Consider the following 27,804-nt stretch of genomic DNA (forward strand, 5'->3'; position numbering starts at 1 on the left):
CTCTGGATCCCCTCGCGCGATAACCTCGCCGGGAAATCGATGATCGAGCCAGGCCAGAGAACCGCGGTGAAAATCAACGCGGAACGGATACAGGTGGTTTCGAGGCCTCGAGTTTTATTTCATTTTCAAAATGGCTTCGAGCTTGCACTCGATCGTGGCTGTCTGTGGAACTGTTTGGAAAATGAAGTAGTTTCCGTGCTCGATGCGAAAGAATTATTCAACAATTTTCCGAGGCCATTTGTCGGAGTTTCTGGACCCAGAAATTGTTAACAGAGGAATATCTACAACAGAGAATTTGAATAGAAATTTTTCTAGCTTCGCTATTGCGTTTCCTTCTGAGGTCGAGTCATCTAGGAGGAAATTAGGCAGGTGTCGGTATAAATTCTGGAAGTAAAATTTTCCAAGGCCACTCGTAGGTTCTAGAGCTAGGAATCGTCGATAGGGTAAGATTTTTACAGCGATTGTTCGCTGGAAGGAAAGAACAGAGCCACCCACGCGTCGCTGAAAGGGCTGGTTCCGGCAGTCAATTAAAAGGGCCGAAAGAGAGTTCCACGCTAAAACGTGCGGAGAGCTGGCCCTCCGATCGTCGCTAATAAATTCGTGGCAGAGGAGCGTGGGCGGTCCGACGGACTGCCGATAGTGCACGGTGTCCCACGCGACGATTATCCATTAATTAAACAATCAATATTTATTAAGCTTATTATCGGACACGACGGCGGCGACTGCGGCTGCGGCTGCGGCGCAAGCCCGGTATTAATTCGATTCCACGGTCCACGGTGGGGCCCGTATTTCGCTTAATAGGCGCCATATTGTTCGTAACGACGCAATAAATATGGACGTGGCCAAATGAAGACGATAAATTGTCGAACGCCCCCGCTGTCGGTACCGCGTGTCCCGTGTTCCCGCCCTCTCTCCTCTTCTCTCTCTCTCTCTCTCTCTCTCTCCCTCTCTTTCGCATCTTTCTCTCTTACTCTGTCTCACTCTTTTACTCTCGTTCCGCTCGTTTCCCTTTCCCACAATTTCCTTTCCGTTCACTACGGCGATTTTCCCCGGCCTTAGAGGAAAATGAAACTTTATTCGCCCGGTAAACGATGAATAGAAACCGAAGGTAATTCCGCTGTCTCGAGGAAACTGACATTATTTTTACGCTGTCAAACTGAAAAGACCCTTCCAATGTTTTGTATTGTTGTTTCATGAAATGTTTACGGAATTTTATTCGACCTAATTTGTAACTTGTAGTCAATTGAGACCGCGGAGGACGTTGCAGACATGTCTCTTCTTTAATATTAGATTCGATCTGTGGTTTTAAACAAATTTCTCAAATGTGTTGACGCATTGGAGGCCGATGACGCAGCCCTGGCGTCATTTTTTAGTCGTTCCTAGGTGCCGTCTGCGCCGTGGAATCGAACGAGATTTAAGAGTGAATTATCAATCTCTATAATCTCTAAAATCTCATTTTTTATTTTTCAAACCCTCTTCGTATTATGCAGATTTTTCTCGGATTTGAAAAAATCGGCCGAGGGTCAGTAGCGAGCGTCGATTTGTAATTTTGCCAGAACAATGTATAAAGAAATCAGTTTGCTGTGAAATTATGGTAAACGTTCGCACGTCAACCCCCACGCGGAAGGATTTCGTTTTGAACCCCCCGGCCATTTCCGGCTCCGCTTCCTGATCAGTTATTATAATCAATTAGCGACCAGTTATCTGGCATCTACGAAACGTCGCGATACAGGGGTGCAACCCTCCGGATTTTTTATACACCAGTCTATACCGGTTTTCGAAGAGGGTGGGCCCGCAACAGGCTGATGAGTAGTCGGACTTTTTTAGCCTCGCTACCCTAACTTCGACTACCGTCATGACAATCGTTTCACGCATTCCTGGGGAGCTTCACTGCTCTTCCATTTTCACCTATTTCCAATTTCTCCACTTCTTTACTCTTCTAAAGAAAATACTAAGTTATATTAAACTTGAGACAGTTTATTGATTCTTCTGGAAATTATTTTTATCAGTCGAGATTTTACTATTTTTAAAATCGAACCGCCTGTACTAGCAATCGATGTCGCAATAATACCACACCCTCTGGAGGAACAGAAATATAGTGATATAAATACTTTGGGGTTCAATAGGCTTTTCTATTTTATCTCAACCTTGCTGCAACCCTTAGGAGAATAAATAGTCTCGTTTAAAATAGTGTTCGCTTGTTACTTACCTGGTTATTTTAAAGATTTGCGATATCAGAAAACGAGAGCCAATTAAATTATCTCACGAGAAAAATATCCGAGCACCCTTTGCATCTGAAAAATATTTTTGACTTGGCTACTTGGTGATTTTTCGGAGATGCGAATTCAGAGGTAGGAAATCTAGCCGACAGAAGTCGAGCTAACGATGAATTCGAGCGGGTAGAGCAGGACGATCGAGGCGGAGCCCGATAATAGATTTAATTACTCCCTTGGAGGGCCAGTTGCTGGACGAGGACGGCCATTCCCCGGTGCACAACTCCATATCACGGGGCGAGCACGTAACGACGCCGTTTACCTGGCCGCGTCGTCCTTTGTCCTTTTGCCACAATTACCGTCGTCTAGACGCGGGGCTCCGTTTCTCCGCGAAATGACAATTACATAGCGCCGAGATCGCCTCGTCGACCGTTTCTTCCCTCGAAACGACCCGCTCATCCTCCGAGGAACGCCTCTGCCAAGAGCTCTCTCTCTCTCTCTCTCTCTCTCTCTCTTGCTCCTCTCTCTCCTCTCTACCGCCATTCGATAGCGAAACTTTCGAATAGGCTAATTACGTAGAAATATCACGGCCGGATTCAATTCTACCCGATCTACCTTCGCATCCCCTCCGAAAATATCCTTCTAGGAAAAGTCAGCATCTCCTGGCGATTTCCAAAGTTTCGGTCACTTGGTTTATCCTTGGAAAACGCAATTTTGACACTGCTCGATAATGTGGAAGACGCTGCTGCTCGCTGTCCTCTTAGTTACTCCTTCTCGAAGACTCTGTTCCGAAGCTTCCCTCGGTCTCCTCGTGGTCAACATTGCGATTTTAGTTAATTATTCCTCCATGCAAAATACAAATTTCCGAGCGTTCCAATTAATAGATTCAACGCTGTCGAACTAGAAAACCCCTTACGAATTCCTATATCATTATTTTGTAGAAGATTTAGGTATATACTGTACCGAATCTGCAATTTGCAGTCGACTAAGACCACAGAGGACACTGCAGACACCTCTCTGTCTCAATATTATTTAATATTAACGCTTCTGGAAAAAATTTTCAAACGTGTTAACGCGTTGGAGACCGATGACGCAACCGCGGCGTCATTCGTTGCTCGGCCCTAGTAACGGTACAGGACCTAGGAAAATTATTATTTTGCGCAAGGACCTGCAGTCTAATGATTACTTTAGTCGACTGGATAGTGATCTAGGCTTCCGGATGAGACTGTTGGAGTAGGTTTAATAGAAACGAGAGATAAGTTTCCGAGGTGCAAGCTCGCGTGGATTTCTTCCAGAGCATGTTCCGTGGAGAATAAGTCGAGATATTTTTTCTTCCATCGTTCCCGCCACCCTTTTCCTTCGTGAACGCAAGAGAGATCGTCTGCGCCCATTGTTACCGGGTCCCTCTCTCACCCCTCGGCGTCTTTCCTTTCACGGTTCTGGCTTAATGGCTGACGCGGCTATCGGGTTTCTGCAGAAGCGTAAAGAATCTTCGGGGAAAGCCGCGAGGAGAACGATACATCTGGCTCGCTGCTCGTTCATTGATCAGCCTCGTTGCCACGGAGGAGCCGTGTTATTCATACTTCCTTTCTGCTAACTTCCTCGCCGACCGAGAAAATAAACGAAATTGACATGGAGATAAAATTGAGACAAGGGTGTAAAAGCTAGAATAAAAATAGTAAATACTAAAATAATAAAAAATAGTGATATTTAAAAGCTCTGCCATTTTTATAAAATGTTACCACAGGGCGTGAAAATTAACTTTTGCAAAGAACGACGGTGCCAGCGTCGCTATACAGATTTTCGGAAAATGTTTCCAATCATTTTCACCAGCCGCGAGTTCGCTAAAGGGTGAGTGCAGCGCGATCGCTTTCCTCATTACATTCCAAGCTCGATTAAACGCGTCCTCCCGGAAAGTATGGCTTCCCATATCTCTTAGAATTTACTTTTCTCCCCCCACCCCGGGGGTTGGTCGGTCGAGAGAGGGCCAATGGCGGAAGCTAATAAAAAAAAGAAAGCTCTGCGGCAGCCTGATAAGCCTGAGGGTATTTCACACTCGGACAGCCCTCGTATCGACGGAGGACGCTAATGTAGCGTTATTTAACTCGGTTAGGTGTCCTCCCCATCGCGTACAACCCCCGCTAAAATCCCGGGGTGCTCGCCGTCCCGTGAAAACACTGTGGGGGCGGTGACACGCATAAAATAGGAGCCAACCCCATTTTTAGGATGTCAGGTGCTCGTCAGGATTGACGAGGGAGCCTGGCGTGGCGATAGTCTGGCTAAATAATTCCTTTGTTGGCTGTTTTAATTGTTCACAGGGGTGGGTGTCGCTTTTATTAAGCAATATGATGTTCAGTTATTGTACATGATCAGAACAAACTAAGACAGACTGTTTTAAATGAGTACATCAAACAGAATAGTTGGATTATGTTATTAGGGGTGAGTTTATTCAAGGGAATCGATTTTAGGTAGTATAAAAATAATTTTTTAGATTTTGTTCACTGGAACAGTGTTATTGATAGGATTCTTAGTGACTGTACATCTATTGGAAAATTCTTTTGTACATATTGAAAATAATTCAAAAAATTTTGTTCTGCAAGAAAATAATTTTCTCAACCCCTTGATCTCTCCAGAGGAATGAAAGGAGCCTCCTTCGACAATAAAACCAAAATCGTGTTGAAGCAGTAATAACATTTGAATCAAACAGGAGGTTAATTTTGCTTTCTCTTGAAGAAGTTCGTCCCCGAAGAGATTAATCTTCCTTGAGATTAATGCGGTGGGACTGATTGTTCGAGGAAATGAAAACGGGCGAGTTCGGAGGGTGCAGAGTTCATCCAGGTCGCAGATCGAGGTCCTCGCCGGATCCTCGAGGAATCGTTGTCCTCGGGAATGAATATCGAGCGGGCGGTAGCACGTGCCAGCAAGCCAATATCTGGCGAATATGTTAAGAAAGTCGCATACATCGGGGTCAGTACAGCGTGAAAATAGAATGTAAAGTGTTCGCAGGGCTGGGCGGCCTTAGGCGCAATAGGGGTGGTTTCCATGGGGGGGTCGGTTTGACGCGTATGACGCGCCGGACACGTGACCCGCCTGCCAAATCGGCAATCACTGCCCCGAACTACGCCGGACGAATCTTAAATATGGGATATTCAAATAGTCTGGCCACTTCCATCCCTCTCCCCTCGTTCCCGTTAGTCGGGAGACTTCTTCCATCATCGGGGACCCTCAGGAGTTCGTGACAGGTCAGGGTGACGGAGAAAACTGTTCGCAGTTCTGCCACCGTTGATAGCTCGTCGCCATTAATTTTCTCTGCGGAGAATTGCCAGAAGAAATATTAATGAACCCTTTAATGGGATATCAAGGGTGGTTTCACTTTGGAAGCCTTTAAACAGGGCTGTTTCTTAAGGACTTTCCAATTTTCTTGTTAAACTAGGATTGTTTCACTTCGTTTCCGGTGATCTTTAAGTAGGGGTGGTTTTTAAGAACTCTAGAATTTTTGTTATCAAACGGGGGATGTTTTATTTCTTTTTGGATAAACTTTAAATAGGGGTGAGTTTTCAGAACCTTTGCAATTTGTCTGTCAACCGTTGTTTTGCTTCGTTTCGGGCAATCTTCAAATAGGGGTGACTATAACATGCAACTTATTAAAATTATTATAGGAACAAATACATTTTTATTTGGCTTCTGTCTGAGCTCTAACCCTTGCTGGAAAAAAATTGCCGACTGAGTATCAGAATATTATTTCATAGGATTTTTCTAACTTTGATGATTTGGGAATGAGTGATCCCGAATTGTGAGGGGTTAGTGACGCCAAATTTTGTCACACACCCGATTAATATTGAGAAAGGCTTGAAAGGGAAAATATCGAGTCGAAGAGAAATTATTAGCGGGGCTGGTCGAACGGTTTGAAATCGACTATCGTGAAACGGACGATCGTCGATAGTGGTCAGCATGCAGGTCCACCACACCATACATCACTGCCAACCAGCAGCGGGGGTGCCGGCTCCAAATGGACCCGAAGTGCCAATGTGGAAGTCCCTCGCGGAAACCCTCTCTTTTATATGCATAGTCTCATTTCCTTATCGGAAATTTACGGTGAACGTGGCCGTGGTCTTTTGCCTTCATTGCAGCAAACCATTTTTCTCTGCGACCCTGCTATAGCCGTTCTCTCAACCCCTTAATTGCTTTCAGTGCTCCGGTTCGCCGCCCTCTGAAAAAATCTATATCTTTAATAAAACATTTTGCTCCCTCGAACTTCTATTTTACAAACAGCTTCAATGTTTATTCTTGATCAATCTTGCCAATAGGAATCAATCCTATTTTTGGGGAATTATATGAGAAAATAAAAAATTTACTGAATTCTTGTAGAATTGTAATTAAAGCATATTTAAGATTGTACACCCTACAGATAAAATAAGAATTTTCTTATCTGCAGTAATTTTTATATAGATTTGTCTTGTTCTCAATAATTTTATACATTTACATTTCTGTGTTTAGCAATTTTAATACGTTGGAAATATTAATTAATATTGATATATTGGACTGTCTGTTTTTACAATTTTGCATTTGATACAATGTTGTCATGAATGCATTCAATCCAGTGCATACCCCACTGGCGATTAATATTTTAGTACAAATCATTTCAGATTACATCAAATTAATTATCCTAGATCTACATACTAATAACAAATAATTACGAACACTGTGTTGCTAGAAACACGATACGTTCTCTAAGATTGTACGCTGACGCTGCCTATCTTTATCCAATCTTCCCAAACGCTAATTAAACTAATCACGTTAAACTCATCTACGATAATCTCTAGACTAGAATAAATGTCTAGACTGAAACAAAGTTCGACTCGAGTATCCCCCAATTGCCATGCGATTTCCCGAAACATGCCGTTCGCTCTCGATAGCCTAAGGTGTTCATGTTTTCTCCGGCCATCTGCATCCCGATTGCACCTTCCTGCACCGTTATGCACCGCGTCATAAGCATGCTGCGTTCGAGTGGGAGGCTGCAGAGAGAGCATGCGGTCGCCGCGGAGTAGCACGTGCCTCTCGCGTCTACACGCGTTCGGTTTCATTATAACGGTAGCTGTCGATGACGATGACGACGATGACGAGCCCGGGGGCCTCTATTTACCGATCCTGCATCTGTCCCGGCCCACGCCGTTCCGAAATATCTCGTTTTCACCGGTGCGACCGAGGCTAATGGCAGCGCGCGCGCCATGTGTCCACGGGAATCTCGCTCACCTTTGCTTACCTGCCGCTTAATTTCGGTTCCCGAACGGCCGATCATCGAATTTCCGAGATCGATAGCCCCCCTGACCCTCTTTGTGCCTCGAATAAATTGGGAAGGCCTGGCTCACGTTAATTGACAAACTGTTTTTCCTATGGTTCCACGCTGCCCTGTCATTAAATCGTACGCAATCGAGAAACTCGTTGCCCCGGTCGTTCTTTCTGCCTTGACACCGTGATTGGACTATGGCTTCTGGAGGGGTTGGCGTTTTCTGGTTCCTGGAATTTGTTCCAGAATCGTCCACAGCGTTCCCTGAGCTTAGAAGAACCCTGAAACGTGCGATTCAAATTATGAATTTTGTGAATACAGTGATTTCTCTGTATATGTCGCCAAGGCCTCGACGATAACTGTCGCGGAATTATCCCCACTATCGCGGGTGGGGTATACCCCGGGAAAAGCCAGAAGCTCGAGAGGCCTCGGACGCCGAGGAGTGTAAACACAACACGGCTCGAATATATCTCCTGCACGATACATGTCGCTGGGAATTCCCGTGTTGTTGACAAGTATCGAGAAGTCACTGTATATTTTATAATTTTTGTGTCGAGGTTATGGGGTTATTGTGAAGGTTATGGGGTGCTACATAAATATTTTCAGTGCGATTTTAGTAATATTTTTCTCAGACGTTTCTTAAAAGTCTGTACCGTTTCAAACGGACCTAGTCGATCGGAGACGGTCAGAATTAGAATTCCGCGAATTCAGCTGGAATTCCAAGGACTCCGTGAATGGCAAACGAAGTTCCGGTGTGTCCGGCGTAGATTCGGCGAGAGAGATTGCCCATCGAGGTGGTGGCTGGATCGTCGCTCTAAATGCTCGGAGCCATTACCAGTACCAGAAGGTCGGGCCGAAGAGGTATAAACACGCGTGAGCGTGCGCGTGCGTAGACGAGATAAAGAGAGAAAGAGAGAGAGAGAAAAAGAGAGAGAGGGAGAGAGAGAGGGAAAGAGAGGAAGGCCACGTGCCTCTGGTAGCACGCGACCAACCTAACGGTTTTAGACTCACCCCACACGCTGCTCGAAAACCAGTCCACCCCTTCTCTCTCGTCACCCTTGCCCGGCCGGCGGCGGCACCGCTGTTTCAAAACACGCCAGAGGAAACTGTTATTCTATTGGCTCGTGGATCTAGCCCCCTCGTGTCTTCCCCCTTTCGGCTATAGTCAGACGCTCGGCCATAGTCACGGACAATAATTTCACCGGTTAGCTTCCCGCCAATCCGATCAATTGATCACTGCAAGCTGCCTGTGTTGTGGATCCTCTAAACCAATGTTCGATATGTTGCTTTCGAGAACTTTTTACTTTTTACTGGCACGGCTGTACGTATTTGCTATTTATTTATCCCTGCACTGGACAAGCTCTAATCACACCTGAAACTACCCCTGTTATTCGTATGACGGATTTTCTCTTTTGTAATTACAGAAATTGTATAAACGAACTTAACCCCCTTCGTACATCTCGGCAAGTTTCAGATTTTTAATTTTGCAATTGTGGAAGTTGTCTTCGATCGAACCGCCTTCGAATGAGTGCAGGTCTTTGGTGTTAGGAATTTTTATTTTGAAATTATTGAAGTTGTCAAATCCGAAGGGCCCTGCCTCGATTTACCTGGCAACGTCTTCGCCCTCCGTAAGATCGCGTTAAGTCTCCCCCCCCCCCCTCCCTCTTCGTTCTCGGTGTATCAACGCGGTAGAATGTTTAAACAGCATCTGCCTCCTTCTCGTTTCTTCGTCGCCATTCTTACGTAAGGGAACGACAATGCGTCCGACCTCCATGGTACGGGGGAGGAACGTTCGGGCCCCATTATTCCTTGCTTGCGTGCACCGCCTGTCAACCGACTTACGATTTTATTAAGGCCTTACATCATTCGATTATGCTTGCCGGGTCCGTTTTCATGCGTCGGGGGACCGGGCACACAGACGTCATCGGAACCACCGAAACGATAGATCGATCGTTCCGCGAAGGATCGCTTTCGACCGTGGCGAAACGCTGTTCCACTTTCGGAGAAACCCTGATTTTTTAAAACTCTATGAGAGCGGCGATATGTCAAAATTTTCCGACCAAAATGTTGTTTATATCCTGTAGAAATAGCAGACATTGGTTTCCTGTCGATAGCGTTGAACGTGGAAAGGGATAAAATAAAAATAAAACATCGAGATCAGCGGATCATTGAGACACTATTGACAATTTTGTGACATAACTTTTTTCCTCGTGCTGATTTCTTCATGAAACTTCCAGGGCCACATCCGCGACTCTTTTCCGATTAAAATGATACCCAACACGATGCAATTCGAAGCACGCATACATGTTTAATCCACAATAAAGTGGAACCTCTGCTATCCGAACGGACCAGTGAAACACGAATTTGTGGATAACGGAGTGAGTATCTACCTGCAGTATCGAGCATAACTGAACGTGCTAATGTTACGACGCTGTCATAGACTCGGAAGAGACCTATTAACAAGTGAAATTAGTATATAAAAATTATTGTAAAGAATTCTCGACTGCGAATCGTACGGCTTGAAAACGGTTACGATTCCGGCGGAATCCACGGTCGAATTTGCAGAGCGGATTGCAGTCGGAGCTCCATAATTGCAGCAGCATTACTTTGTGCACTGACCGGGCTGGCTGGGTCTGTTGCGAATTACGAGTGCGAATCGATTGCAAAAGGGCGGCCAACGACGAAAGGGAACACAGAGGAACGTCGAAAAAACCTCGGTCGAGGAGGAAGCACCGGATAAATTGAGCGAAAGAGAGCAAAACGAGAGTGGTCCGCGGTTTCAGAGGGCCAACCGAAGGGCGGAGCCGCGAGGTAAAGGACGGGAGAGAAAGGGAACGAGGGATGCACACCGCGAAATCGGGCAGAGCCGTGAAAATAACGATTTCTCCTTTGCGGTGGCCCGTTCGTTAAACCGAGAAGAGCCGGTTTCGTCGAAGGGCGAAAGAGGAGGGCAGAAAGGGAGGCAAGGGAACGAAGAGGATCGAGAACGCGGAGGTTCGTGACTCGCCGATATTTTCCGTGAAAGCCGAATCGATATTTTATGTAGATCGCGAGAAAAGGGCAACGAGAGCCCTTCCTCGACACTATTCTCGCCAGAACGAACAAAAACATCGGCTGATCCCACGCAACGGAAGACGCCCATTGTTGCTGAATTCATCCTGGAAATGGAACGTCTTCGATTGTTGCGAATGCTATTCAACTCGCGTTCCCCTGAATTAGATAGAAATATTCAGACCCGCACTGAGAATGGTCAGGACGTGGTGCCATTTTATGCGAAACGTTGCGTTACCAGTCCCTCGTTCATTGCAATTTAAATGGCGGGCTGCTGGGCCAACCCTTCGGCCCCGTGAAATGGTACGATTCTTACGTAAATAATTTATCCGGTTGTCAAAGTGGACAAGAAGGTATAGAAATGGTACCAGAAAAATCGTTTGACACACAAAATCGAAACAACCCCGTAGATTCAAATCGCTAAAAATAATATGAGAATATTATAAATCACATATTGAGTTATAAACTTTTTATTGTCATTTGAGAACACAGTGAGATTGTGGTTTACGTTCAAATGGAACCCTCTACGACTCCGCGTGCCATTTTTCCATGTTCTCCGCTCCAATCAAGCTATCAATTTTTTGCGCCTGTTCAGGTTATAATACACTTCATTACGACACGGGAAAAAATTAATGTACACAAGGATTAAACGTGTTAATCCGGTCATTAAGTTTTTAGGGTCCATTTCGTCAGTCCGCAGAGAAGAGTTCGCTTGAACGTCGAAAGTCTCGAGGAATTCGAAGGATTCGCTCGCGGTTCTCGCGGTGCTGCACGAAACTAAAAATCGCCTAACATCTCGGAGAAGGTGTGGCGAAGGTCACCGAACCCTAGACCCGAAGAAAGGAAGTCGCTTAGCCACTGGATCGAGGTCCCCGAGCTTTCCCATCTCCCGACAAAAGCGGGTCGCACAGAGATAAAGGCTCGCGAAACGTTGCCGAGAAAAAAGGGCCCCTGCTCGCAGGTGGGGATGGTCCGTCACGATCCGGAGCACCCGGGGGGAGGGGAAGGTCAAGCATGAAAAAAACGCACATTCGAGAAATCCTGTGTGAATCCTGTGAATTTCGGAGGCCGTCCCCGATTTTCGCTCCTCCGCATCTGTGCGCGTCTCCCCTTCGTACCTGACGATTCCCCGGAAAACGGCGAAAAAACCGAAACCGGAGGCTGTTATAGAGGGTGAGGAGCAAGATGTGACAGGTCAGGTAGAGAGAGAGTCCTTCGGGAGACTACGGTATTGGTGGATTCCCTATAAAATTTCAGTTACTTGGTCCCTTCGCGCGGCCGATTACACCCCGGGCCTCATTCTTCCACCCCTCGCGATTCAAAGCGCAGGTACACGGACGGTTTTCCCTTTTCTACCGAGAATTTGCATCGTTCCCCTCCTTTCATCGAAAATTGCCGCTTTTTTTCTTTTTTTCTTCTTAACCCCGTGAGAAGCTCTCGTCGATTCGAGGGGAGGAAGGATGTTTTTCGTCGTTCGCCACCATTTTTCCACCCTTTTTTCCAGAGCTCGCCCGAACGAAAAAATTTATGTTTTATCGCGGGCACCGTACTCTCTGCCCAGGTGCGAAACGTCCGTTAATAAGTCAGATAAGACCGACACCGTGCTATTTTTTACGGTTTCTTCCCCACTATCGCCACGCCGTTGGGAGGTTCCGGGATCGAGCAGAGATTCGTGGTTTCGAAAAAATCCAACGGACGATCCTGATGGAAGACGGAGAGGAGGAGAGGGATACGCCGCAGACGATACCGAAATGTCAACGGTTTTTTAGAACCGTTTCGGAGGAGCCGAGGAGTGGGGGGGAGTAAAAAGAGACTCCCGAGAATTGAGACGATCCTGCTGGAAGGAACCTAATCAATTTTCGTTGGGCCATTTTTCGTGCGACCCTCATGACAATTACCAGCATTTTCTGCAATATTTTCACTTGTCAAACAGATGCAGGAACATAAAAATCTAAAATTTTCCTACTCACCGACAGAAATATTGATAAAATTTTTAACACTAGATTTACGGGACCCGTTGGAAATTTAACAGATTTACTCCTTGGAATATGTATTACCGCAAAAGCTGCTGAAAATGGCTGAATTTATTCTCGGTATTTTTATAAAATAATCCCAACTGGTCACTTTTGGTAAACCTAGTGTTAAAAGAAATTGGGGGTTGAAGGGTGAACCCTTAACGGACCAATGCCGGTATATGGCGGCAAAAATCAGATTAATTCGCAATGTAAGGGTAAACGCTTCTCGCGAAGCAATGAAACGCTTCTTGCGAAGGAATCGTTTTTCAAAATCATATAGAGCGTTGCTCAAATGTTTTCCCAGGTGTATCGGACCCAAAAATCAGATTAATTAATAATATAAATATTTTCCTTTCTGTACTTGATATAAAAATGTAGAGTCCACAGTTTCTCTTCGTATGAAAAATAGCTTGGACCTGATGGGAAGTAAACATGAAATGCTTCTGGTTAAGGGTTAACCTTTAATTGATCAGGCCACCCCGAAACGAGCTAAAATCGCGGCTAAACGAGTCGATCGAGCGAATTCCGCCCAGGTGGGAACGGGGCCCGTTCATCCGGAACAGGATCGTATCTCCGGGCGCATCTTCGAGCTCTCTTTGTCCCGCATCTGCATACACCGACGCGGCTAGGTGCCATTATAAATGGGCCCCGGGGCACAATGCCCTCTGCCCATGCAATTTCCAGCCATTGAAGCCCGTTTAACGTTTGCGCGAGTGACACGGTAACCGTCTATCCATCACCCACCCACATTTCCACGGTGGTCGGCGACCGAGACGCACGCATACGCGCGCGCGTGCACAGACACAACTGCGCACGGCAACAACCCTGATGCAACAGAAAGCGTTCTGCGAACCGGGGGGATGCAGCTGGACGGCGCACAGCACCTCTCCCTCTTTTTCTCGTTCAGGACCACGCAAACACGCGACCTTCGACGCCTCGATTTTCTCGTCCTTTTTCACTATGCCGAGGGAAAACTGGGCGACGACCTGACCTTCCCTGCCATAGTTGCCAGAATCCGGCGAGATGCTGGCCCGGGCACGTACGTCAGGTGATAAAATGGAACTGCACACCTGAAGTACGAACACTCTTTGATCACCGGTTTTCGAAATTGTTCTCCCGTCAACTCGGAGAACTATGCTTCTCCGATGTCCGCAGAAATGTTCCGATGGTTAGTTGTTCGCGGATTGTTGTGCAAAATTTTGTACAACATTTACGCGCTCGAATGGGCACCACAGTTTCAACAAAATCGATTCGATTTATATTCGTGTGCGTTAGGCAAATTTTAAATAGACTGCGCCTGTGCCTTTACGCGAAGTAAAAATTGTTTACTTAGATTAGAATGAAGAGAAATTGTTTTCATAATTTTATTAAGCTAAGCGTGGCAGATGTGCTCGAACTCTTTTAATTTGTCCACTCGTTTTCGTCATGAAATTCACAGAGCAAATATAAATCGTATCGCAGTGTGAAAAATTGTGGAAAAAATGGTACAGCACTTACAAAACAGGGCTCACAAGGGCTTCACCAAAAAATTCCAGAAACGTCCCTCCAAAATATCAAACCCGAATCATTTTAATTCAATTCAACCAGAGCCTACTATTGAACTCATACGAATTCGTCAGAAAAATATACCATAATATTAAAAATTGTATAAAAATTATAAGCCTCCTTGCAGTGAACCCTTGCAAATTTCGGAACGTTCCCTAAAAAAAAATCGTTCGGAGCAGCCATGCCCGCAAATCCCCTCGGCGACTGTGTGAAGGGGTGCCGTGTCGTGGCGTATCGAAGTAATTATTATTAAAAACCGTTGCGCGTAAAGGCGTCGCCTAAGCTCGTTTTCTCGAGCCCTGGCGAATCGTCCGGTGCGCCCTTTCGAAAACTCCCGGGGGCGCGCGCCACGATGAAAAAGACGAGAAAGGGGTGTGCGAGGGAGGCCGCCAGTCATAAGACGCGAATGATGGATGCGCGAAGGGTTGTTTCGCGCGCGCGACGTGGAGGGGCGAAGGGCCAAAGGGTTCGGCCTCGCGAGCCAATGAGCGCGCTGGTTTGCCGGAGCGTCGACGAATCACCGCGACGTTCACGGCCCACGTGGTGGAGGGGAAGGTTTAGGCTCGTTTGGGGCACGATTTCGTTGCGTCATTCTGACATTCGTTCTGTGTCGGTCCTGCGGCGAGGACCGGCGGATTCTCGCATCGGATTCGTGTGCACGCTTTCCCTTCGTTTGAATATTCGGCTGCAGTCGTGATTAATTAACCGGCTCATTTGAATACCAATCGGCAGATTTGCATAGGGTTTTTCTTCACGGCAATGTGGAGTCGCTTCTATATTTTATTTTTCATTTCGTTCCGGTTTTCGATCGAAGCAGATTCAGTGCGCGGTAGTGTTTCGCGATGAAATTGTGATCGAGGGTGATCGGTGTGATCCTCGAGATCGGCACCTACCCTACCTTCTGCGAGGATCTTTGAGGATCCTCGGATATCGACGATCACGGGAAAATTGTACCGATGTAACCGTGTGTGTGTGAACGCGAGACAATATTCGCGGGGCATCGCGAGACTAAAATGGTCTTCCTTGAAGATCCCAGGATGATCTTTGCGGACATGCGACTTCATGCGACCAGCACGCCCACGTCCACCCCCACGAGATATCATCTGCACCAGAAATACCGACCCCAGAACAACAACAACTGTACGGAAAAATATTTCTGTTGATAATTGACTAGGGTTTAGATTTTTATTCCGATAAATGATTTCCAGCTTCGTCTTCTGATTTTTTGCAGGCATTTGTAGTGTCTATAAATCAGATTTTCTCCATTCTCATTTTCTCTTTTTGTTCGCCTTCATCTTCTATTTTTCTCCATCTTCAATTTCTGATTTCCTCCATTTTCTTCCGATTTCTTTTCTTCTCCTTCGTTTGTTTTGTGTACTGTTTTATGGAGGCGATGGTCTCAGTGGATTTGTCGGACGGCAATGCTAATTATGGTTGTTCTTTCTTTGGTATTTTGCAGATGCCGACCTCCATGGGGATGTGGACGGGCATGAGCTCAGTGGTGACGACAGGAGCATCGCCAGTGACATCCAGGATGCCACCGAGGCGAACCTTGACCATGATTCCATGGACTCGGACAGGGAAGCCCTCAACCTGGTGAGTACTTTTTGATTTTTGAAAAAATCTAGTCTGGCATAGGGAACTTAATCTACTAGACACGCCAATTAATATATTCTTCAATGATCGTACTGGATTTAAAAGAAGTTCAATAATTCTCTATCAAATGGTAATCTTGAGAAAAAAATTATGGTGCTGTATTATACACAATACAAGGTCTATAAGTAAAAAATATATGGAGTTCGTATAGCTTACAACTAATGTAGAAAATGTTCATTTTGCATAAAAATCTGCAGTGTGATCATGACAATCGTTACTGATAGGAAAAGTGTTATTGAATAATTTAAATAATTAGGTACAGAAGTAGTTTAGTTAAGTTAACGAAGCTGCCCTTGAAGGTCCAAACGCTTAAATTAAAAATGATCCCATACCTGATATTATCATTGGTAATGTTAAAAATTAGAAGTTTTCGGTGAATTCCTCCAGAGCCTAAGGGAACCATAGTGTTTGCAAAAAGTGCCTCGCGTTCGATATTTGGCAAATAAATAAAGGAAGCCACTAGTAAGATGAACGACAGAGGGGGAGGGAGACAGTGGGAGTTTATAGTGTCTATGTGTGTGTGTGGGTTTTATAAAACACAAAAGCACTGGATGGACCGTAGTGACCAATATCCTGACCTGGCCGAGTGTAAACACGTCTTTGTTCGGCGCCGTTTACTCTGTAATATTAGGGGAGGGTGGTTCCTCCGGTTCTTCGTGTTTCTGGTCCCACGTTATGGCGTGACTGCTAGGATTCTATGGTGATCGATTTTTTTCTCCTCACGAATCCCCGGAAAGAATGTGATTTCTGCACGGTACGCTAAAAAAGGGCACCGCGGACTCCCTCTAATTCGCCATGCCACCCCTGTTTTCTTTCGCGGGATGCATAAACCCTCTAACACATTACAATGACGGTTTACATACTGTGGCTTGTATTTTACGAATTTTTATTTCACAACTTTCTGCGTTGTTGCAACTTTTGGTACCGATTTCCTTGTTGGGACCATTTCCTTTGGCCACTTTTTGTTGGACCATTCTTTAAAAAATGTGAACACACATATTTTTGGCTAGAGAATTGCTTCAGTGACTTCTCAATCGAGTTTGAGAAATTTTTCTTGTCGAAAATATTGCAATATTGTTAGTACCAATCCCTTATTTCGTGCATTTTAAAAGTGAACGCGTCTATTTGCAGCAATTTACGCCAATAAAGACACTGATAACAGGCAGATTGCAAATTTTGCAGTAACTGCAACTGAAATTCTCTGTAACTGAAACATTGAACAAATTCTGACCCGGTTTCTACTTTGTTATTTAATAGAATTTACAATCTACTTGGCAGTATATGGACACTCATTGGAAATCTGCGAAAAATGTAATTATTATATGTGCACTGCACAAAATTTTGGAAAATATAATTAGCACAGTAAATGTACACGGTTTTCAATATCGCATAAGTAAAATTTTAAACAAATTCGTTAACTTTCGCAAGAGTTACAAAATATTTACTGGAACCATCCACCGCACGAAATTGTCTGCAAATCTAGGAACGTCTCAAAAAACGTTTTGTTATTTAAAATGCTATTTTATTCAGAAACGTTTAAAGACGCGTTTAATGATGACAATGACAATGACCAGGTCACGGACGTATCGCACCGCAACAGCAGCAGCGGAACCAGCGGCAGCGCCTCGTCGCCGAGTTCCGGCGTCAGCAGCCAGATAACCGGAAGTCATCAGCAGCAACAGCACTCGGCGAATCAGCAAAACAACAGCAACTCGCAGGCGGCTCTTGCTGCTCAGCTGGTCAGCCAGCAATTGCTGATGCACGGTTCCCTGGGCGCGTTGGGTCCTCAAGAGATCCAAGCGCTTGCATCGACGTTGCAGCAACAACAGCAGTCGTTGCAGCAACAGTTGCAGCAGTTCGCGATGTTCCAGCAGGCTAATCCTGCCGCGGCGGGACAGCTTCCGGCACAGGCGCAGTTCTTCCTGCAGAATCAGGTTTGTTGAATAATTATTTTAATGGTTTTCCCTATAACAGAACACGAGCAAGAAGATTCTAGCTGTACCTACAAAAAATTTGATTACCTCTTGCATAAACGAGTTGCGATTAAACTGTGCGAGTCTGTGTGTAGTGTTCTCACTACAAATTCATAAAATTGAGAGTATATAATTGCGATACTTGAAAGGCCCCCTGACAATTTTTATATCAACTTATCTTCTTTCACAAGTCCCCCAAAAATTGTGTGAAAAAAGACGAATGATATTAGAATTGCGTTATTTGGACTATGTCGGTCCGAAAATTTTTATTCGATGGGGCTAATTAATTGAAGATCGATATCTGTGAATATCTTTCGGAGACAGTGCGATACGGAATCTTCTTTCTCAGCAGTCGGGATTAAGACACGTTCGGTATCGTTCGCGAAGGGAGTCGAAAGCGCGAACGAGAGAGCTCGCTCGAGAATTCCCGGCATTGTTCTCCGGGTACTCCGTCGAATTACCCACTCGATACGAATTCGATTCGAATCGGGAGGGGTGGATCACAGTCTCCGGGATCGAAAGACCGACGGTTCCTCCCCGGTTATATCTGATCGGCCGGCCGAAAGAAGTAGACATCTTATTCTTCGGAGACGGTTCGCTCGATTTGACGACGAGATAGCAGGCTGCCGATGTCACAAAGGGACGGGGGTTTCTGCTCGTTCGGTCTCGCGTTTCCCTGCACCGAATCTCCCAAAAAATCGCTCCGCGCCGATCGGTGAGCGCCAGGCTCGTTCCATTAGCCGTCGCCGGGAATTTTCCGCGTTTGCGAAACGGGCGAGTGAAAATCAGAACGGTGAAAACATCCGGAAAGACGTAACAACGGTAAAGCTTCCGGCATAGGTGAAAGAATCCATTGTTTAATCATTGAAACTCTGGAAATTTCGTTACACAGCACGTGTCATGGAGGAAAAATTGGGCAATAGCTAATATTATTCTTCATTTATGAAAATTATTGAGAGACTACAACGTCTTTTCAAATTGTTTCTGAGAATTTACGTGAAAAATTTTTCTTTTTAATTTTTTGGAGAGAGAGGGGTGAAAACAACCCCTGATATTGATGGTAGCATTTTTCTTCGGTGAAATATCCTGGGAATATTATTATTATTAACCCTTAGCACTCGAGTGGTGACTCTGAAGCACCACTAGAAATTGTTGCGGCAATATTTCAAGGAAATGACAAAAAATATTACAAAATATTTGTTACATTACAAAATTTGTATTCAATAGATTAGTAAACATTTAAATATTATATGTGGAAATCGAATCAGTTTCGTATGAATAAAATGAAAATGTTCTAAGACGGAAGAAAAATTTAATTTTAGAATGAAAATAGCGCCGAGTGCAAAGGGTTAAATAGTAAATAAACTTTCCTAGAAAAATGTTGCAGTCGGACACTAAAGGGCTTCCCTGGAATCAAAATTCTCAGCATCCCCGAGAACAAAAAATAAGCCTACAGCTAAATAATAATTGAAACAGAGGACCGGAAACCACCCCTAAAATTGTAATCGAAAAATTGTAATAGCAGCTAAATTATTAAACCGCTATTCCTATAATATTATAACATACAAAAATTCGTAGAAAATGTTGCAATCGTCCACCATCTGAGCGCTCTTTTAAGAAGCCTCGGTATCCCCCTAAGTGAAAAAAAAATGGACATTTATCACCTGCATCCCCAAGAATGTCTCTTTTTGTTGGTTCCGAGATCCTTGCGCGGATCGGGACGGAAAAATCGATTCATGGTCTCGCACATATCCGGGGACACACGGTTGAAAAACGATCTTCCTGGATACGATTTCGAAACGGTCGTTCCACCCCCGCGCAACAATAAACGCGCGCGCACGCACGCACACAGAGAGGACGCGCCGTACGAATTTCTATAGTGAATTTCTATGGTTCGGTCGCGAGGTTCGAACGCGTGCAGCCACGTAACCTTCTGGAAAAACCAACAAAACGACTTCGAACTTGAGCAGATTTAATGGCGGGGTATCTGCGAGAGTTTTAAAGCCGGGGTGAGGTTCCTCTCTCCCCCGTGTCTCCTTTGAAAGGTGCAACAAGGAGGAGATCCCTTCGGCACCTTGCCCTCGGCTCCCTTTGTTCCCTCACACGTGGCCAGGCTGTTTCTCTTTTTTTTTTCTTCTCTTTGCTCTCCCTCCCCTCATCTCTCCTTCCGTATTTTCTCTCGCATCTTGCACAACCTTTTACCCACGGGACACCCTGCGGAGGATTTCTTTCGGGCACAGTCTCGAAGGATCAAGGGGTGCGCGCGCGATCGGTCACCCTTGAACCCTTTTTAGAGTACCACACCGCAACCTGCACGCGCGACGAACCCTTTTCCCCGAAGATGCACGCGCGTAGGGCAAAGAGTCTCTCTTTGAGGTTCGCGTAACCGATATTTAATTCCCCGGATGTGCGTCTACCCTATACGGTTGTTATTATTGTCGGCATGTTAGTGTCTCGTGTCCGGGTAGGGTTGACGATTTAATTCAGGGGCTAATGTGCTGACTCTTCAGCGCCGTTATGCGAACGTTGCTCGATCGGTTTCGCTTCGGTGGACTTTTTGTGGAAATGGAGTCCTCAAAGGGAAGATCGTAGGAGATCCAGGGGGAATTTCTTGATCTTTTCAGATCCGATGATCTGGCGCAAGTTTTACTGACGTTGGGCCTGTTGTTCGCGAGAGTTGACACAGCCGTCTGCAAGACAGTTTTTAAATAATTGCCCTGGGTATTAATAAAAATAAGTTCCGAGTTCATATTTCTTTTGCGTTCATAATGATTGAAATTGTTAAATTTAATTTTGTTGGATACATAATAGTGCCCTTTATGGGAAAATAATTGAGTTAATTATTCTAGTACATTATACGATGTCCTGGTATCAATATTACAGTATATTATAATATTATCGTAATATTTTACAGTATATTCTAGTATATTCTAACATTTTATAGTATATTCTAGTATACTCTTTTATAGTATATTCTAGTATATTCTACCATTTCATAGTATATTCTGGTATATTAAATAGACATTCCAGCACATTAAAATTCTGTAACATTAAATGAACGTTCCACAGAAAATATTTAGTCTGCCGCATCACTGAAACAATCCTAAATTATAGTCGAACACGCTATATTCTCCCCTAATTATTTATTAATTTCCCGGACAACGAGTGCACCGTGTGGCGCACTGTAATTCGAGCCGCGAAAAGAAATTTCCAAAACGGCCGACGCAAGAGCATCATCAGAATTGCAAACAAAAATCAATTAGTCGTAATTGTGCGCGCTCCTTAATTTATCCAATCGTTGCCAACGATCTCGAAGAAACCACGGACGATTATGAATCCGGTGGAAACAATGGAGTAGAGTCATGCTTTCTAAATCCCCGGTTCCGAGTAGAAGAAGAAGGGGTGCGCATAGGTGAGTCAGGTGAATTCTAAGCAACCTGTGCAGGCACGTGTCAAGGTGTATTCAAAGCATCCCTGTGCAGGGTGCATTCAATAAGCATAATGCCGACAATAAGCATAAGCAGAGTTCGGTCGTGAGGTGACACGCGACCAGGTCTTCGAAACCCTTTCTCACCCCGAGCGTTTCGCAACCTTTTGCTCCTCGCGATCCGAACATCTGTTTAAGAAAAGGGCGAAGATAATCGATCGAGAAACAGGACACCCCTCGAGCATAACTCTTTCTCGCTATACCTGTTCGCGTGCTGCGACACGTGTGCCTCTCTTCTTCGATCATGGAAATCTCCATCGACGTACACCGTTAGCTTTTGACTGACGCGTGGAATTATAGTGATTCAGAGATACGCTCCAGCGGTTTCCTATTCCGGTACGGGGGGTGACATGTGCTTGAGCCTAATCGAGGAGGATGTCTTCTGGAATACGTTTTTGATTCTAGGAAAGTTGTATGAATTTTTTGACTGGTTTAAATGATTTTAAAAATGGTTCTTTGATTTTAAAAATAGTTCTTTGAGCCCTAAACTAAATGAAACCTAAGGGTTATCAGTAGGGTTGTGAAAGTTAACACGTTCGCCATCGACTTGAAATATATTTAACATTCTCCGTTCCCATATTTCCACATAAAAGAAGTAAAAATTAATTCTAGAGACGTCGTGTTATTCAAAATTATAATTGAACATCTTTGTGCATTCGGGGCATGTGCATTGTGCGTATTTGTCAAGTGCAAAGAAACGCTTGTTTTTAGATTTAATTAAAAATAAATGAAACAGTCCGTGAAATATAAAATTAGCATAAAGATCACAATGCAGACAATGATCGGAGAGTCTGCGATTGTTGGTTCCCCAATTTTGATTCTGTACGTATTATATGTTAAATATTGGAGCTTTGAGAACATGACTGAAAGAGATGACGATAGCGAACGTGTCGACAGTCTCGACTAGATTAAAAATCATGGGGCCGTTGTCAATTTGTTTGATCAATGGTCGTGAACGTCTTGCAGGGGCTGTTGCAGAGCGGTGGCTACGCATCAAGACCCAGTCATCCGCGCTCACAGTCCATGCAGGTACTGTCAATCGCCTAGATCCTCCAGTTTCCGCTACGATCGATTGTCGAGAAATTGATCTCATACCTCACGATCCAATTCAATCCGCACACAAAACCACAAAGCGTACATTCACCACTGGGAGCTGGAAACTTGGCAATCGGGACAATTCACTGATCCTTAAATTAATTTTTATGGCTTTTCATGGGTCACTAACAATTTCAAAATTTTAAATTTTGTTGTAGGAAAGCATGAACAAAGGTCTCTCCTGTGCCAATAAATTTTTATTCCGTACCAATAGTCGTTTTATTAAAAAATTTATATCAACTCTAGAGACACTGTCAAAAATAGAGTACCAGTTCAGTCAATGTAACTTGAGTGACTAAAGTGACCAAAAGAGTAGCCTAACAGCGGACTGAGTATCTCGAGCAAGAGATTGAATAAATGTGATTATTCCCCAATAAGTTCCAAAACGAAAGAATTGACCTAAAGCTTATATGGACAGTCGACTGCCAGCTCCCCAGCTCCCACCGGTACAAGCAAGCAGAACCGTGGTTGAGAATGATCGAATATGATGAAACGAAGGTGTCTCTGTTGTCCCAGGTGCAGCAAGCGGTGGCGCAGGCAGCCCAGCAACTGCAAGCACTGCAGAAGCAGCAGGCTCTTCAGGGTGGCGGCGGTCTGGTTGGTCGAGGTTTGACGCAACAAAGGTCACCGCCACCTCCTGGCACACCGCCAGCGGTGAAACAACCGCCGACAAGATTGGAACCGTCGCCGGAAGAGACCACCGACCTCGAAGAACTGGAACAGTTCGCGAAAACCTTCAAGCAGAGGAGGATCAAGCTCGGCTTCACCCAGGGTGACGTTGGTCTCGCCATGGGCAAGCTCTACGGGAACGATTTCTCGCAGACGACGATCTCGAGGTAAATTCAAAAAGAATCCTAACCTCTATGACCTCTATGACACCTCCGATATCAAGGTCAAATTTTGACAATTTCCGGACCGTTGCAGGTTCGAGGCGCTGAATCTTTCGTTTAAGAACATGTGCAAACTGAAGCCGTTGCTGCAGAAGTGGCTGGAGGATGCAGACAACTCCCTGAACAACCCTAACTCCCTTTCGAACCCGCTCACCACTCCGGAAGCCATCGGCAGGCGGCGGAAGAAGAGGACCTCGATAGAGACCAGCGTCAGGGTGGCGTTGGAAAAGGCGTTCGTGCAGAACCCGAAACCCACCTCCGAGGAGATCACTATACTGGCGGACAGTTTGGCGATGGAGAAGGAGGTGGTGCGAGTGTGGTTCTGCAACAGGTGAGCTACAACCATCCTCCCACCCTTAATTACAAAATTCGTTTACAGTTACAACAGATACGGGTGGGTGTAGTTTGAGACTGTAGAAAGATCAAAAGAATTTGAGAACATGAATTTCGATGGAACTACAAACAGAAGAAACAGACTCCTGCAATGAGTACGGTGCCTTCTCGATATATGTCAGCAACACGGGGCTTTCCAGCGTCATGTATCGTGTAGGAGACATACCCGAGCCGTGTTATGTTTACACTCTTCGGCGTCCTAGGCCTCTCGAGTATACCTGGCGGTAGTGGGGATAACTCCGCGACGTTTATCATCGAGGTCTTGGCGACATATATAGAGAAATCACTGTAATGTTATTTCAGTAGTTCCCAGGTCTGACCTAAGTGTCACGAGGGGCGATCAGTAGACTGAGAGGATTGTTACGGGAAATAAATTGTATAATATAGTAAATAATATATTCTCGAGGTCTTTTAGTCCTTCTAAATTGAATGTCTCGTCGGTGTCGGGCTTTCCTACAACCGCTCCCAAAAAGCCAAACCATAATGACTCAAACTCGACCTCTTCCAGACGACAGAAGGAGAAGAGGATCAACCCTCCAACAGCAGCGATGGGCAGTCCAACGATGGCGTCCCCAGCACCCTCAGTGTTCGCCTCGCTAGCTGGCTCGATGTCTGGCAGTCCTCTGGCACTGACAACGCACTCGTCGGGCATGGGACACTCGCACCCACACCCTACACCCTTAGGCTCGCCTCTCCCATTGGCCCTGGTGGCTTCGGCAGGTGGCAATTACCACCCCCTAAGCGGCAAGTCCCACGAGTGACACCAGCAGTCGGCCCACCAGGGGGACCAAATTTATCATCAACACCATCACCAGCAACCGCATCATCATCAGCAGCAGCAACAGCAGCAACGACGTTTGTGCAATCTACCCGAGTTCTATCATTAATCCTTCGACGATGCGGCTGGTGAACGCAAGCCTGGATCACGGTGTCGAAGAGGTGTTCAACGCCAAATGGAATTTGGCTTGAAGCAGAATCAAGATCAGGACAACAAGGGGCTTTTCCGTCATCGAAGAATGAGACCGAGAATGACGGTTTCCGACGGACAGGGCCCCCCGATGGCACGATACGATTCGATACATATCTTGGTGACGAGGTTCCACGATCGAGGACACCACACACGGTCGATCATGCCGACTGCACGCCCCTCGTGGATCCTCCTTTCGCATACAAGGCAGCATCTGCTCGATCAGTATACGAGGCGCGCCACGTTTCGGAGAGAACTCGACGAAAGACTTCTAGATAATTAGTCGACAGCTTAGGAAATTCGGTGGGTCGGTGTTTCTCTCGTTGAGTTTTGTCGTTTCTTCTTCAGTATTATCGTTCCGTTCGCGGATCGTCTTTCGGCGCGGAACGAGGCGATTCACGGTGAATTTTTGAGAGTGATGATCACAATGCGAGGGCGCCGCCCCGGGCCACGAAGAAGAGTCCTCCCGACGAGTTAGCGTGATCGGATTCATCAGGAAATATTGATCAGGGAGGGGAACCGATCGACGATGCGCGCCTAATTATCGACTGGCTTCCTTCCCATCCGAGTTTTGCTCGATTTCGCGTTCTCTCTTTCGGACCCGAGTTCGATCGCGAGCCGATTCCGCGCGAGGTCTTCGGACGATCGAGGATCGGGAGATTTTGTTCTCTCGGAGTACAATTCTTCTTTTTTTTTTTTTTTATTTTTTTGCGTTCCGATCAGTATGTCGCGAGACGGTTCCTTCGAAGAGGACGAGCACAGATAGGGTGTGCTCGACTCTCCGTGGTAAGCAGGGTTTAATCGCGACCGTTGAGGAAGTGTCCGCCATTTTGAGATCGAAAATTTGCGCGGTGGAAAAATACTCGTGCGAAATTACGATCGGGGGTCGACGAAGCTTCGCACTTCACTGCCACGGGAAATTTGGAGAAATTAATTTTTGCTGTTCCGTTTTGGTCGACCGCCGGCCGTGGTTTCGCTGGGAGTATTTTGTTATTTATTTGTTTGTGGTGATGTTTATGCAGTTGACAGGAAGACAAAGGGAATTGCGTTGTGATACATCACGGTTTAGAGGTATATTTCAGTGCTATGAAGTTTTGTTAATTTTGATTAGTTTGGACCTCAATGTGCTTCTTTTTTAATTTATTTTTCACTAGATTGCAAATCTTTGTGCATTCTGTCGCAAATAGACTGAAAATTTCTGTGCAAAGCTCACGTTAGAAGATCATTTCCAGATTATTTCCAGTGTCATTGGTTGTAATAGTTTTACTGTAGACAACATTCAAATGAAAATTGATATTCTATTATATTTATATATATTTCTCGTATTTGTGCCTAAAATAAAAGCATCAAAATTTTAATTCGTATGGAAATCTTCAGAAGGCAGTGACATTAAATCAGGGACATTCAGCAAACACTAAATTTCTTAACGAAATCTCGAAAAAGAATGTGTATTGATGAAAACAAAATAGCATTTCTATTTTATTTTCACCAGAAGGAATCTTTTATTTATGTTGTCATACAGTCAAGTAGAAAAATAGTAATTTTCATAAAAATCCACAGCCCACTCGCAATCTACTATAAAATCAGAAAAATCTACTCACAGAAGTCTTGAGAAAGTAATTAGATTAAATCCAAGACGAAATAATTCATTTTTTTCAAAGCGTATCCTTTAGATTTCTGAAGTAGAAAATTAGGAGAATGGTTAGGGGGCTCAGTCAACAGATCATGGCAGTACTATAGCGACATAAGTCAGGCCAAGTTCTCGATCGTCGAGCAAAGAGCCACGCTTCCTCATCGGTCGACAAAAATGCGGCGAGGTCCGACAATACGTTTGTAGATATCTAACGCGTACGGTCGCGTGTCTGTCGTCATACATATCCGTGTCCCGAACCTGTACATAAATTATGCGAGTGTTAATTTTGTGAAATTCAGCGGGAATGCGAGCGCTGCCTCGTTCTTCGCGTCTTCGACGACCTTCCACGACCAAATCTCTCAGAAGATCAAAATCAACCGAACTCTGCTACTGACAATTTCACAACCATACTCTATCACTGTCTCATTTGCTCGTAAAAATTTAAACAAATATTCGTTAAATGAAACCTCTGAGAAGCACCACTGAATAAAAGCTTCCGCTTCCTTTCTAGGAAAATGTGAGTTGATCGGTAGCGATCGGAGTTTGTTTAAATAAATCGAATTCCAATTTTTGAAATGGAGGCTCTGAAGTGTTCTATACTAATCGATGATGGTAGGGGAAGGGTTTCGCGTTGATGGTTTTCGTTACGAGGAGTAGAGTACGCAAGCGACGCGCGAGTGATTTCGACGCTCGCGTAAGCGCGATCTTTTCATCGAGGTCATTGAACGAGCAAGTTTTCGCATTTTTCGCGACAATCCCTGGACAGACACGAGGATTAGGCTCTTGTAGATACGTGCGTACGTGTACATACGGTATATACACACCCGCTGCACGCAGATTAACTATACATATGTAGCGCATGTACGTTTACACAGATCGAGTGGCGGCTCTCGGCCCTGAGAGTTCGTTTCCGGCCATTTTCTCCACCGAGAATCCGTTCCACCCAGAACCTACAGTCTTCCAGAACTAAATCGCGAAAATGTCTGCGCACGTAATTGTTTAAACAAATTTCCGACCCTGAAATTTCAATAGAATAATCCATCGATCGCGCATGCAGCTCTTTCTGCTACAATTTGAAGTAAAATTATATTTTATTTACCACCATTTATTTTTAAAAGATCGCAATGCGAACACACACGAACTCTCAGCACCAAATGCCAAAAGTCGACAGATTCAAGGTGGTGAGCTCCCGGTGACTAATTAAGGGCTATGATCTTAGAGGAGAGGAACGTTAAGGGCCGTACACAATAGACCTAAATATCGTAATCGCCGTATGCTAAGAGTCGTGGATATACGTATAAATATATTATATTATATTCTATATTCTATATATATATATGTGTGTGTGTGAGCGCGCACGCGTGTTCGCCGCGCGTTCTATACATACGCACGTATAACCAATATACATACTATACATAAATGTATAAAGTGAACGTGTTTGTAAATAATAGAGAGAGAATCGACGAAGGGAGCACGGTAAACCCCATGCCGTGCCATAATCGTTTCTTATTACTACGACTACTGTTAAGGCACTTTTAATTGTAGGCATCAGGAGACGTCGTTAATTACCGAAACAGGAACCCGAGGGATTCAGCTTTG

The 27,804-nt window shown here is 45.0% G+C and overlaps 1 protein-coding gene across 2 annotated transcripts in view; it reads left to right on the plus strand.

Moving 5' to 3' along the window:
- The window catches only part of LOC143360265 (uncharacterized), a 181,099-nt gene extending 156,730 nt beyond the window's left edge, over positions 1–24,369 (plus strand). Inside the window, exons 5-10 of one of the 2 annotated variants that reach the window (XM_076798960.1) lie at positions 15,571–15,707; positions 17,342–17,701; positions 22,194–22,256; positions 22,839–23,158; positions 23,247–23,543; positions 24,114–24,369. In XM_076798960.1, the coding sequence (XP_076655075.1) occupies positions 15,571–15,707; positions 17,342–17,701; positions 22,194–22,256; positions 22,839–23,158; positions 23,247–23,543; positions 24,114–24,366 (1,430 nt within the window). In that variant the 3' untranslated portion in view covers positions 24,367–24,369. The remainder of the gene's footprint in view (positions 1–15,570; positions 15,708–17,341; positions 17,702–22,193; positions 22,257–22,838; positions 23,159–23,246; positions 23,544–24,113) is intronic. The other variant, XM_076798961.1, reaches the window with a different exon arrangement.
- Positions 24,370–27,804: the final 3,435 nt, after the last annotated feature.

Source organism: Halictus rubicundus, chromosome 13 (assembly GCF_050948215.1).
Source record: "Halictus rubicundus isolate RS-2024b chromosome 13, iyHalRubi1_principal, whole genome shotgun sequence".
In the NCBI taxonomy this organism is placed as follows: domain Eukaryota; kingdom Metazoa; phylum Arthropoda; class Insecta; order Hymenoptera; family Halictidae; genus Halictus; species Halictus rubicundus.